The sequence below is a fragment of the Mus pahari genome, chromosome 12, assembly GCF_900095145.1.
Source record: "Mus pahari chromosome 12, PAHARI_EIJ_v1.1, whole genome shotgun sequence".
In the NCBI taxonomy this organism is placed as follows: domain Eukaryota; kingdom Metazoa; phylum Chordata; class Mammalia; order Rodentia; family Muridae; genus Mus; species Mus pahari.
In genome coordinates, this window is record NC_034601.1 from 28476554 (window position 1) to 28490125 (window position 13572).

Consider the following 13572-nt stretch of genomic DNA (forward strand, 5'->3'; position numbering starts at 1 on the left):
GTGTGTGTGTGTGTGTGTGTGTGTGTGTGTGTGTGTGTGTGTGTGTTGTTTTATAAACAACAACAAAGTGTCAGAATTGCATTTTGGAGCCTCTGAAATTGAGCGATTCCACAGCTGCCTTATCTCTTTCCTCTGTTTGCTGTGTGCCCAGCCTCAGTGCCCAGCCGCAGCCTGATACAGTTACTAGCCAAGCAGTCCTGTGCTTGTTGCCACCTGTCTTGCAGCCCCATCTCTGAGATGCTATGAATCTTTAGTACCATATTTTTTGTAGTGTTTTGAAAATGTAGTCACACTGACTGTTTATTGGTGGCACAAGCCTCAGCTTCAGTGTCCCTAACAAATGAGCCTCAGCCTCCTGGTGACAGTGTGCCACCTGACAGAAGCGCTAGTGGAGAGCGCAGAAAGGAAAAGTGGTCTGAGAAGAGGACTCCAGTCCGTCCCCGGTTAGGGCTCTGATAGGAGGCGGCCTGTCATTTGTTGAAATCTGTGTGAAATCCCTTCCCAGGAGACAGTTCTTCCTTGGCTGGCATTTTGGGCTTTGGCCATGCCCTCCCTAGGGAAACAGCAATTCCTTGGGGCCCAGTGTTTGCCTGGCCTGGTAGGCAGTTGGAGGCACTTTGTTCTTGTTAGGGCACTTAAATCATTAGCGCTTTGTGTTTACTTAGATGCTTTTCAGGGGGCTCTGGTATATTTTTAACCAAATTTCAGATTTTTTGTATTCACTTTAATGCTAAGTTTAAAAGGTTGCAGTGAGGAGGTTTACTGATCATCCTCCGTCTGATGATAATTAACTGTATCCTAGTGTCCTTAGAACCTTGGTGTTTTAAACATAAGCAACTCTGGAACCCAGATTTGAAGATAGGATAACAGTATTGTTGACATTGAATGCATCCTGGACTCTGTTTCTCTAATTATTGTATAGTAAGCATTATGTCTTGAACAAAACCTTATCCAACTTTATAATTATATCTTTGGTAGTGATTTGTTGAAAAGGCTAGGAAATGTGAGCATAGAAAAAACCAAAAATATATTGAACATAAATGAGAAACATTGTTTCCATTATTTGATTGATTTTCTCTTGATATGATCAGTTTTTAGAATTTGGTGGTTTTCTTGATCTAAAAAAAAAAAAAAAATCAAAATGTCTAAATATAGTTCCCAATACTGTATTGACTTTTGCTGAACCTAGCCTTTCTTGTGCCTTAAAACCGTAGTATTAGACCCTTAATCACTTGTGGCAAGGAAACATGTTACTCACCTCACTGTTTGCTCTTAGATTTTATCACTTTCCAAGACACCATTAATCATTTTTTTCTCTACTTTAACAAAGTTTCTCAGTTTCATATACTCTGTTTTTGTTTCTCGACTGCCTATTAATTATTTTTTAGCACTTTGTTTACTTGGTGCATATATACATTCAGTCACTCTGAAAACATTATGTAGGTTCAGCAAAAGATAAGAGTACACTTTTGAGGTGGGTGGTTACGAAAGACTTTGTCCAGCCAGGCAGTGGTGGCACACACCTTTTTTTTTTTTTTTTTTTTTTTTTTAAAGATTTATTTATTTATTTATTATATGTAAGTACACCGTAGCTGTCTTCAGACAGTCCAGAAGAGGGCACACACCTTTAATCCCAGCACTTAGGAGGCAGAGGCAGGTGGATCTCTTGAGTTTGAGGCCAGCCTGGTCTACAGAGTGAGTTCCAGGACAGCCAGGACTATACAGAGGAACCCTGTCTCAAAAAACCAAACCAAAACCAAACCAAAACAAAACAAAAAACAAAAAACTTTGTCCTGTGTATGAAGCAGAAAGCAGGGGAGGTTTATTCAGTGTGAACACACAAAGAAGAAAACCACACAGGTCCAGTGAGCTAAGCCTTGCTTTTAGAGCACTGACAAGAGGTTTAGGTTTACAGGAATTGGGGTGTTTGTAGGGTTTGTAGGGTGGGGGCAGTGGCGAGAGGTAGTTACCAGCCCTGAGTGAGCAGTCCTGTCCCGGTGGGTGGTGGGCCTTGTCTTAGCTCTGGTTGATCTTGCAGAAGTCTCTTGCTTTCCTGGATGGGTGTTCGTCAGACTAGGATTACTTCTGCTCCAGGGAACTCTGCCTTGTGAGGATATGCTGTTCTGAGTATCCAAGGTGATGCAAGAAGAAAGGCTAAGGACAATGATTTACCTATGCCATCAGCCATTCAGGAGATGAGATAGATTATACAGACACTCCTACAGAGGGGAGAAGGCAACCCAACGTAAAGGGAAACCAAAGCAGTGAAGCCGGGCTTTGATCCTGGATTTAGTTACCTTGACACCCAAGGAAACAGTCAGCTCTTGTTTTGTTTAGTTTGTTTTTGGTTTTGTTTTCGTTTTTTTTAAACAAAAGCAGTTTCTAAGTGCCTGTTACAATTCTCCTCTGTATATGAATATTCTCAACCTTGAGAAAACTAGAGGATCAGCTAATCTAGCCTTATAGAGTTCCTGGCCAGGGATAAAGTAGTATATGAGAAAGTGGCAGGATCTAACATCAGAGGCATATAGAGCAGAGCAGGATGTTTATACCTAAAAGTAGAAGTGTCCCTATAGAGCAGAGTCAAAGAACATGGAGGAAATTTTCTTGGGAGTTGTACTTGTCATAAACATCATGTGTGTGAAATCTAGTGAAAGGAAATTAGTGTTAGGTAACCATGTGTAAGATTCATTTCCTCCTAACTTCCTGGCTCTAGTTACTCTTGGAAGGGCATACACGAGTGTCTTCGTTTTTGTTACTGACTTTAAGACAAGGTTTTGGTATGCAGTCTGGATTGGCTTCAACCTCACCATCCCCTCCCCCACCCTTTGCCTCCCAAGTGTTGGATAGGTACAGGGATATGTTACCGTGTCACTTCAATTCTGACACCCCCCTGCCCCCCGCCATACACACAGCTTGTCTCTAAACAGTTCTCTCGAATCTGGCTCACTGTTCTGTGCTTTGATTTTATTCATCCCTCATCACCACAATGGAATTTATCCTGGTTGGTTTGATCTGGTTTCCATGTGTAGGGAGAAAGAACAGATGTCAAGGACTTAACAACCAGTCAAAGCTTTTTGGCTAATTTCAAACAATTGAAGCAGTATAGAATGAAGTATAGTCTGTCCTGTGGGCGATGTCCTAGCATCTCAAAAAATACCCTCAGGTTATCTTGTTAGTTGTACTTCTACAGAATACACATTGGACTTTATGCATTTCTAAAATCAGCTTTGTTTTTTTTAAACAGATAAGTGTAAAGCAGGAAATTACTTTTACTGATGTATCTGAGCAACTGATGAGAGACAAAAAACAAGTCAGAGAGCCAGTAGACTTACAGAAAAAGAAGAAGCGGAAACAACGCTCTCCTGCAAAAGTAAGAGTCTGTGCTAAGGTGTGGTCACTAACCTTTCGTTTGAACTGTTGGTTTATCCTGTGGGCAGAACCTATTTCAACCTTAATCCAGATGTAGAGGTCTTAATGTGGATCAGTAGTTGGTGTGCTGTGCCAGCTTCTGTAGGAGGAAGAGAGATGCATACCTGTGTGGATGTGGTGGGCCATGGCTTACAATCTCTCTCTCTTCCCCACCCCTCCCTCCCCCTCTCTTCTCCCTTCCCTACCTCATCTGTATTACCCCCTCCTTTTTTCCCCTAAAAATGAACTTTCGTCTTTCCATGTCTCCCTTATATTTATAAACTAACAAGATACGTATGATCCTTGCTTATTGTTCATATTTTAATACAAGTGTTGATGTTTCATGAAAGTTTACGGTGCTCATCAGAGAAACCTTTACTAGACTGTACGCTCCCTGAGGGCAGAGACCTTGTCTTACCACAGCTGTATCCCGAGCCTGAGGAGGAGACTGAATGGACACTTGATTGGTGCTGTTTGAGGCTGTCCTCTTTTGTGTTTTCCCTTGCAGTGGCAGTGCCGTGCTGTTCTGTAATATGAAGCAGTGGTAATTCATCTTCATAGTTATTTCCCCTATGTTTTACCTTATGTAGTAAAGAAGCTATCCTTTCCCTTATCCTTTATTAGCAAGGTCTCAGCCAAAACTAGTCTTGAACTTTTTAAGGTGTAGCCCATGATGACTTTGTGCTTTTGATTCTAGCCTCTATGTCTTAAGTGCTAGGATTACATACATGAGTATGCCACCATGCATAGTTTTATACAGGACTGGAGATTGAATAAAGGGTTTTATGCATGTTAGACAAGTGCTTTGCATTCTGAGCCGTGTCTTCAGTTCCCCCTTTAAATATATTATATATGCCTCCCTCCCCCTTTGTGACAGGGTCTTGCTATGATCTAGGTTAGGCTGACCTTGAACTTGAAGCCTTTCTACCTTCATCTCCTGATGGAGGCATGCACTACCCTGCTAATTAAGTAACAGGATCTTTTTAGTGGCTACTTAACTGTAGTTTTTATTTAAAACCATAATCATTATCTATCTTGTATACTTGATAGTGTAGTAGCAAGAGCAGTTACTAGTACTGGCTTGCAAGGGCAGACTGCTAACATTTCAGAAGACTAGGAAATCCTCCTGTTCCTCTCATTCCCCATTGTTAGACACCCCTTGCTACTGTCTAAGGGATACAGAACATATGCCTATGGTATTCTATTATATAAAATATGTGAATTATATTTTTGATTCTTTGCCATATTCCCTGTCTACAAAATTTAGTAGATTTATATAAATGTAATTTCCTGATTTTTCAACTTGTAAAGTGTGTTTAACCCATTTTTGTACTTAAAGTTAACAATAGTTTTGTTTTTATTAGTGCTAGAGATCACACACACACACACACACACACACACACACATGTACATACACATGCACACTCACACACAAGCCCTTGCTCATTCTAGACAAGCATTATATCATTGAGCCATATCCCCAACTCTGAAAAGTGTTTAAGCATACTTATTAACCGTGTGATAAATTACTTTGACAAGATCATGTTATAATTAATGATTGTTTTTCTGAACATTGCTGTGTTGTATTCTTTTCATTTCCTTTTTAAGTCGATGCTTTATATGTATCGGTGCTGTTTCTGGAATTGGGGTGTACTCTTGATTTCCAGAGCTGTTGTGCAGGTTATGTTTTACTGAGTGCCTGTGACTGGGCTGCTGCACTCCTGAGAGCCCAGAGGGTCATGCAGGCCTTCTGGAGCCACCACAAGAGCCACACTGGAGCTGGAATGAACGCGGGGACATCATCTTTCTCATTTGTCTCACATTTTGTGTTTCACATTTTATGGAATATACCCGCCCCTCCCCCTGCACACATATACTTTTTTTTTTTTTTGGTCTTACTGTTTTTCTCAATGACTAATATGATGTTTTTATTGCTATTACCCTTTGTATTAACATTTGTCAGAGTCATTTCAGGGTTTATGAAAAATTAACTTCCAAAATTGTAGTGATGGTTGATTGTGCTACTTTGTGCTCCCTGCTTATGTATGAGAAATCTGTTTTAAGATTTTAAGTTTTATTTACTTATTTATTTTTATTGTATGTATATTTTGTTTACATGTATGTGTATATACCATATTCATGCCTAGTGTCTGTCTCCACCAGAAGAGACTTTAGATCCCTTGGAACAGGAGTGACAGGTGGCTGTGAGATGCCATGTGACCACTCACAACTGAACCCAGGTGCTCTGGAAGAGCAGCAAATGCTCCTAGCCTGAGCCAGCTCTCCAGACTCTGCTCACAATATGTGCTGGCATTATTTCTCTAGATATTTTATTGCCCTGTTTTACTGGGGCTATTCTGTAAGTAATTAAAAAAAAAAAAAGATTGATTTATTTTGTGCATGTATGTGAATCACGTGCAAGCCTGGTGTCTGAGGAAGTCAGAAGAGAGAGCACTGGATCACCTGAAACTGGCTGTGAGCCAGCTGTGGTGCTGGGCACCAGACAGAGGTTCCTTTGCTAGAGCAAGTGCGCTTAACTGCTGAGCCATCTTTTCAGCACCTGTTTTTACTATTTTTAAATTATGTGTGTGTTTGCATATGAATGCTGGTGCTCTTGGAGGACATTAAAGGGCTTTGGATTCCCTGCTGCTGGAGTTACAGCTGGTGGTGAGCTGTGTGATGTGGGTACTGGGAATCAGACCCAGGCCCTCTGCAAGAACAGTCCATGCTTCTAACCACTTAGCTCACCAGCCCGCCTTCTGAAATTCTCACTGAAGTCTAGATGATTAGTGTCCTGTAGAAGATTACTGGAATCTTGTGTAAGTCAGTTTTTTTGAAGATGTCTAATTCTAAAAGCATTGCTACAGTAATTTGCCCCAATTATTGTGGCAACTGGATGAGAGACAACCTGTTCTAAGTACAATATACATAAGAAAACATTTCAGGGCAGTCCTTCCAGGGAATTCTTATTTATTTATTTATTTATTTATTTATTTATTTATTTATTTATTTATTGTTTTCTTTGCTTACATTTCAAATGCTATCTCAAAAGTCCCCTATACCCCCCCTGCCCTGCTCCCCTACCCACCCACTCCCCCTACTTGGCCCTGGCCTTCCCCTGTGTTGGGTCATATAAAGTTTACAAGACCAAGGGGCCTCTCTTCCCAATGTTGACCGATTAGGCCATCTTCTGCTACATATGCAGCTAGAGACTCGAGCTCAGGGGGTACTGGTTAGTTCATATTGTTGTTGCACCTACAGGGTTGCAGCCCTTCCAGGGAATTCTTAGAACAATAAAGTACAGAGCGGACACAAATGAAAATAACATTTTCATAAAAAAAATTGTTCCCAGCAGGGTATGGTGGTGTATTCCTCTAATCTCAGCACTTGGGAGGCAGAGACAGGTAGATCTCTTGTTTGTCAAAGCCACCCTGGTGTACACAGTGAGTTCCAGAACAACCAGAGTTACCAGAGTTATACAGAGAGACCCTGGTTTGTTTTTATTTTTATTTTTTTTTAAGATTTATTTTATTTACATGAATATACTTAGCTGTCTTCAGACACACCAGAAGAAGGCATCAGATTCCATTACAGATGGCTGAGTCACCATGCAGTTGCTGGGAATTGAACTCAGGACCTCTGGAAGAGCAGCCAGTGCTCTTAACTCTCTAGAGACTGAGAGACCCAGTCTTTTTTTTTTTTTTTTAAAGATTTATTTATTTCTTATATGTAAGTACACTGTAGCTGACTTCAGACATTCCGGAAGAGGGAGTCAGATCTCATTACGGATGGTTGGGAGTCACCATGTGGTTGCTGGGATTTGAACTCCGAACCTTCAGAAGAGCAGTCAGGTGCTCTTACCCACTGAGCTATCTCACCAGCCCGCGAGACCCAGTCTTAAAAAAGAACAAGAACAGCAACAAAAACCCATACAAATTGTTCTTACATGTTAGAGTGGACAGAGAAAAGTGTGACTAGTTTTAACATTGATCTTAAGTTCCCCAGGTGAGTGGTTTCTTATGTCTGAAATGTTAGGACTTTAGGCATAAGCTGGGTTCTGTTATACCTCCTCAGATACGTGTTAGTGCCACATTCAGATATTTCATTGAAGTAACTTATTCTGCCATTTTCATTGAAGATAAGTTTATCTTGGGTTTATAGTTTATAAATCAATGTGTTGATTGAGGGTTTTCTTTTTTCAGTTTTAAATTTCTCAATTCTAGGTATAACATATGTTATGACAGTGTATAAAACTTTGGGGGAAAGTTGTCAGAGAGTAGAAGGTTTAAGAATAATACATAGTAGATGAGTGTGAGAACTAGAATTCAATATCTTTGGAGGGCTACTCTTTGCAAAGACCTTTTTCAAATCTTAGTTTTTGCCCACTATCAGTGTCTTTCATATATGCTGCCATTGTGTCAGATGAGATCTAAACAGGAAACGCAACTGAGATCCTGTGATGGAACTCTGTTGAGCACATCAGACAGAGCTCATGTCAGGCTAACCAGGTCACCGCCACAGTGGGAGGACCGCATTGTTAGCCATGATAGTGAGGAGTACCACATTGCTCTGCCAACATCAACTGCTGACAGACACTAAGCAGTGGTTATGTTCGGAATCTTTGTCATCTTAAAGTAGGCAAGGATGATTTGTCACTGAGCTGGGGGGGGTATTATCTAGGTTAAGGTATATTCTCTATTGTGAAATAATCTACTTAGGAAAATTGTAGACACTTGTTTCTTCCAAATGCCAGATTTCTCCTTTGGATGAGGGAAGAAAAACACTGTACTGTTGAACTCTGTACCCTCAGCCCAAAGATTATTGCATTTTAATCAAAATAGTCCATTTAGCCATAAATCACCTTTTGCTGTCTTTGTGCTGATGTTATAAACCCTGTAAAGTCATACGTCTTGTAAAATAGCCCCATGAGAAGACTGTTCTTTCCCCTCACTGTGGTGACAACAGCATAGACTTGGAAGTGTTTTCTCAACTGCTGGTGATTGCTTCACTGTCTCATTCCTTAAGGACAGGCCACTCACTGTTACATCACTGTGTCTGTGAGCTACTCAGCATCACTTTGTTTTGCCTCTTTAAATCTGTCTTTGTTCTGTATTACAAATAGCTAAAGTTGTTAGAAGCCTGTGATGTCTGTGTGAATGTAGTACGGTCTCCGTGTATTTATGTTAGTGGTTGTACCCCTACCCCCATGCTCTGTGTTAGTTGTAATCACGTAGTATAAACAGTTTCTAGGTTTTTCATGTCATTTAGTACTCAGAAAGAGCAGTGTGGTTTTAGTTACTTCCATTCTGCAGTATGGAATTTAACAAAGTTTGTCATTTAACAAAGAACTTGAGTGCCTGCCTGGTCTCTTGACTAGAGCTAAAGAAAGGAAGTGGATTATTATTAGAGCCCTTTAGGAGATCTGAATACAGGCTAGTTGTTCAGAAATGTGCTGGACTCTTGAAGAATGAGCATATTCCATACCCCGGATTATGAACTCCATGGTTATCTCCCAGCAGTTTAGTATGCATCATTGGCCATAGAAAACAGCTGAGATTAAGACAATGATTGTTAAATGAGAAGAAAACATTTTTGAAACAGCAGCAAGTGGATGTCATACTTTCTTCTCCATGCTCCCTTGGTTTGTGGAAGAACTACCTTTGAAGATGAAAATAGGAAATCAAATATAATACTAATGAGAACATGAGGGAAGAAAGTAGAACATTAGAAAAATCGTATACTAGTCATTCATTAATCTGGTTTTCCCCGAGTGTGGCTGTATTATGGGGAAATTGTTTACTATAGAACTGAACCTTTAAAAAGATTCTGATGCTGAGAAAAATCATCTTTTACAAACTCACCCACATCTTTAAATTCAGGAAGCAAGCAAGGGCCTTTCTAAAACTAACAGTCACAGACTAATGAGGCGGCTCAGTGGGTGAAGGCACTTGCCGCCAAGTCTGACTGTCTTGAGTTTGATTCAGGGCACACATGGTAGAAGGAGGGAACCTGCAAGTTGTTCTCTGTGTGTCTGTGAGGGTCACACGCATATGCACTGCACCCACACATAAGGCCAGTGTGCTGAATATTAGTTGTGTTCCATTCTTTTGACCAGTGAGTTTCCTATTCTGCCACTGTTAAAGCTTGCCATTTAAAAATGAAATTTGCTAATAAGTAAAATGTAGCATAGAGACTGAAGAAATTGTGAATATGAGGGACTAGCTCAGAATAGTGTGGTCACATGACTCTTAACTCTGCATGACCTTGCTATGCCTTTGGGGTTAGTTCCTTTAGAGAAGGAAGAAAATCTCATAACAGACTGGAGAGATTTTAAATCAGTGCCTCAGCCTTCCTAATGCCATGATCCTTAATACAGTTCCTCATGTGTGGTGACCCCCTACCATAAAATTATTTCATAACTGTAATTTTGCTACTGTTATGAATTGTAATGCAGATATCTGATATGCAGGATATCTGATACGTTACCCCTTTAAAGGATCGTTTGACCCCCAAAGAGGAATTACCCACAGGTTGAAAAACACAGTTCTAAATCATTTCCTCTACATTTTCTTAAGTTTGAGTGGCTTAAATGTTGATAAAAGTTAATGTTAAGTTAAGGTATTATAATATCCGTAGTCTGTTAGATTAAAATGTCATGGATAATTTTAGTAGTATACACACAGAATGCTAACAGCTGTGTTTGTCTTTTGAGAAGAACCTTTTCTAATGGAGGAGTGTTAATGATCCTGGTGTGAATTCTTTCAATTGAATAAGCAGACTTTAGGCCTTAACAAAAAGACATGTGTTAAGAGTGGTGGTGCACGCCAGTAGGATTTGCTGAAGGAGGCAGAGGCAGGAGGATCACGAGTTTGAGGCCAGCCTGGGCTACACATTTTGGCCGGGCAGTGGTGATGCACACCTTTAATCCCAGCACTCGGGAGGCAGAGGCAGGCAAATTTCTGAGTTCGAGGCCAGCCTGGTCTACAAAGTTAGTTCCAGGACAGCCAAGGCTACACAGAGAAAACCTGTCTCAAAAAAGGGGGGTGGGCATCCTCATTCCTGACATCTCTCTTGCTCTCTTCGTGTGTGCGTGTAAAACTCTATATATGTAACACTAGCTAGGAACAAATTTGTCTCAAACAAAAAAATACATAATGAACAATGAACTATAAGATTAGGGATATAGAATAGCTAGGGAATTCCATTTGATACCAGTTTGTCTTTCTGTAAATTTAGTTTAACACAATCAAATATAAATTGAGTTGGATATTTAAATTATTGCTAATTTGTTGACTTGGTAATAGGAGAGTCTGACTGTTGGGTCTTTAAAACGTCCTGTTTCTGCTGAAGTAGAAGGGCAAGAAGAAACTAAAGCTCCCAGAGCTGCTGCTGTCAGAGTTGGGCTTAGAGGACCATACCTGTAATTCCAGTTTTGGGGACCATGACTCTGTCCTGCAGAGCCAGAGTCTTCCTTCAAAACAATCCCCAACTAAAACTATAAAGTGCTGTCTCCCACATCCTAAACATGAACCTGCAGCCCTTTGTGCTGTAATGGTGATCATATGGTGAGTAGGAGGGAAAGCAAAGCAAAAATAATAGTTTTTGGTACTAATAGCAAGTAAGGTTGCTAATCTTCAGAGCAATTGTCTCAAACTATTGGGTCGTAATTTGAGAAGATCCTAAAGGATATAAACAAGACCAAGTCAAGTGCTGAAGAAGATGGTCTGGCCAGAGTTAGTGTGCTACAGCAGTCAGGCCTGGTCTTTGTCTTAGAATGGTAGCTGCTCCATGGGGGAGGAGCATGAAGGCCAAAAGATGTTTAAGTGGTAAGTTGTGGGGGTTATTTGGTATGGATAGCAGGCAGCTAACTATCTCAGGGACAGTTAACAAAATCCCCACTGTGCCCCAGACTCCAAGCCTGGACATTGGAGTTAGAGCAGTGGATGACACAGGCAAGTTCAAGTGGGTGTATTTCAAACAGATTGCAAACTGGAAAAACCACTGATGTTTGCTTGTGACAAGATGGATTTTACTTTGTCCATGTTTGCTTGTGGCAAGATGGATTTTACTTTGTCCGTAAACAAAAATATCGTTACTGGCCTAACGGAGGAAAAGAAAATTAAATTTAAAATTTCTAAGAACTTGGTATTTCTGCTTGAACTTATAAATACACTGGATCTTATGTTTGCCCATAAGATGAGTAGTATCCGTCTCATCCACATAATTCTATCTTTTATGAAGGTCTGAATGAAGACAGCAAGTGCAGTCAGTGCAGTAAGCAGTAACTGTCCATGACGGGCTTTGTACAGTCAGGATTACATCCGCTTCACAGTTATGCCTGACGAAACCTTTCCTTGTGGTTGCTGTGCTGCAGAAAGCCAGTGAACTGCATAGCTTTTGGCACTCATTTTTATCAAAGTATGTGAAAAGAGGAAAGCCTGGTATTATTGTCTTTCTTATGATATATAATACTTAGCATCATTCTGTTTTGCATATTTTGAATTCTATTTTGAGAGGGTTTGTGTATTTTCTTTTTGTACAGTGTTAACTTGCATTATTATTATGTGACTTGGAGGAAGTGAAAAAAATTTTAAACTTGACTGGCCAGAAATCAAACTTTTATTCTCACTGACTGTTCAGGAAACTGTGACACCCACTTCCATTCTCCTGCCAAATGTGTCCCTTCCATGACTTGGGTACATAGACTTGAAGCATTGTTGACCATGTTGGCAATTAGCCCAGAACCCAAAAAACCCTGTATAATTTGCATACTAATTATCATTGATTTGCATTCAGTATAGGCGGAACTGTCTTCCTGGATTTAAAATAAAAAGATACACTAAAGATTAAAGCTATTTATCCTTCCCTACTTGTCTTTTCTAGGTTGAAGAAGCTATGGTTTATAGGCCCGAGTCACTTCCTATGGTCCTCTGTAGATCTTATGTTGGCCAGTCTCTTGGCTTTCTTTCGTTCTCTTTCTTTTTTTGTTTTGTGTGTGTGAAGAGAAGTGTTGAGATAGGGTCTCCATCACCCTGGCTGTCCTGGAACTCCCAGTATAGACCAGGCTAGCCTTGGCCACACAGAGATCTACCTGCCTCTACTTCTCGAGTGCTGGGTTAGTGCACCACCATTCTCAGCTTACTTTCTATATGCTTTTTGCCTCCAAAGTTGTTTCCCACTTCCTGGCTAGATGCCTCCTGACCTGATCCTGCTTTCTTTCCCTCTCCTTGGCTTCAAGTTCTTGCTGAGTAGCCCAGGCTGCCCTTGGACTCTCTATCCTCCTGCTCCCGACTCCTGTTCTCCACTACACCTGGCATCCTCTTAGAGTTTTCTATGCTTCTTCACATCAGGTTTTTGTCATCTTTTTCTTTCCTCGGTAATGTTAAAAGGGACCATGTGTCTGACAGACAGGAGGTGGTTAAATGCTGCATGCTGAGTAAGTTGTTGGTAAGTTAGAATTCATGAGGCTAAAGGTGAGCTTACACTGCTAACTGTCCAGACCTGACTCACAACATTCTTAATTGCAAGGCACTCTCAATAGACGAGGTGTTGTCTTTTCTCCCATCTTCCTTCCCCATTCTTGTAATAGTTCTATAGTATCCTTATAGATCCTAGACTGAGACAAAATCCAGATTCTGTTGGATTACCGGAGAACTTAATTTTCTCTTTTTTAAAATATAAGAAAATAACAGCAGTAACTCTTATCTGACTAAAAAAATTTTCAGTCTGTAAAAATGTATGCACACCTTTTATTTGCTCAGCTCCTCATCCATCACAGCCAAGGTATAAATCCTTTTGAAGTAGTTATTAAACATACAAATGAAAGTATACTTATACCTATGTGGATATATGTGTGTATACACATATACACAAAAGGATACTATATATCCAGTTAGACACTGTCCATCTGTCTGTTTGTCTTCTTTCTTTCTATCTATCTATCTATCTATCTATCTATCTATCTATCTATCTATCTATCTATCTATCTATCATCTCTCTAGATGTATAGTGTCCTTTTGTGTTGAAAAATGTATACTGGGTTCTGAACCTTTTGAAGTTGAACAAATCCTGATGTTTTTTCCATTTAAGTAGACAGAATTTCTCAATTCATTGACAGTCACATAAAATTAAGTTAAATTGGTTTTCTGTGCTTTAGCAGTT

At 40.2% G+C, this 13572-nt stretch overlaps 1 protein-coding gene across 5 annotated transcripts in view; it reads left to right on the top strand.

Annotated features, from left to right (window-relative positions):
• Znf148 (zinc finger protein 148) overlaps positions 1-13572 on the top strand; it is a 124458-nt gene that overhangs the window by 74239 nt on the left and 36647 nt on the right. For all 5 annotated transcript variants that reach the window (XM_021209973.2, XM_029544720.1, XM_029544721.1 and 2 more), the window contains one exon: positions 3248-3373. In XM_021209973.2, coding sequence (XP_021065632.1) covers positions 3248-3373 — 126 coding nt within the window. The remainder of the gene's footprint in view (positions 1-3247; positions 3374-13572) is intronic.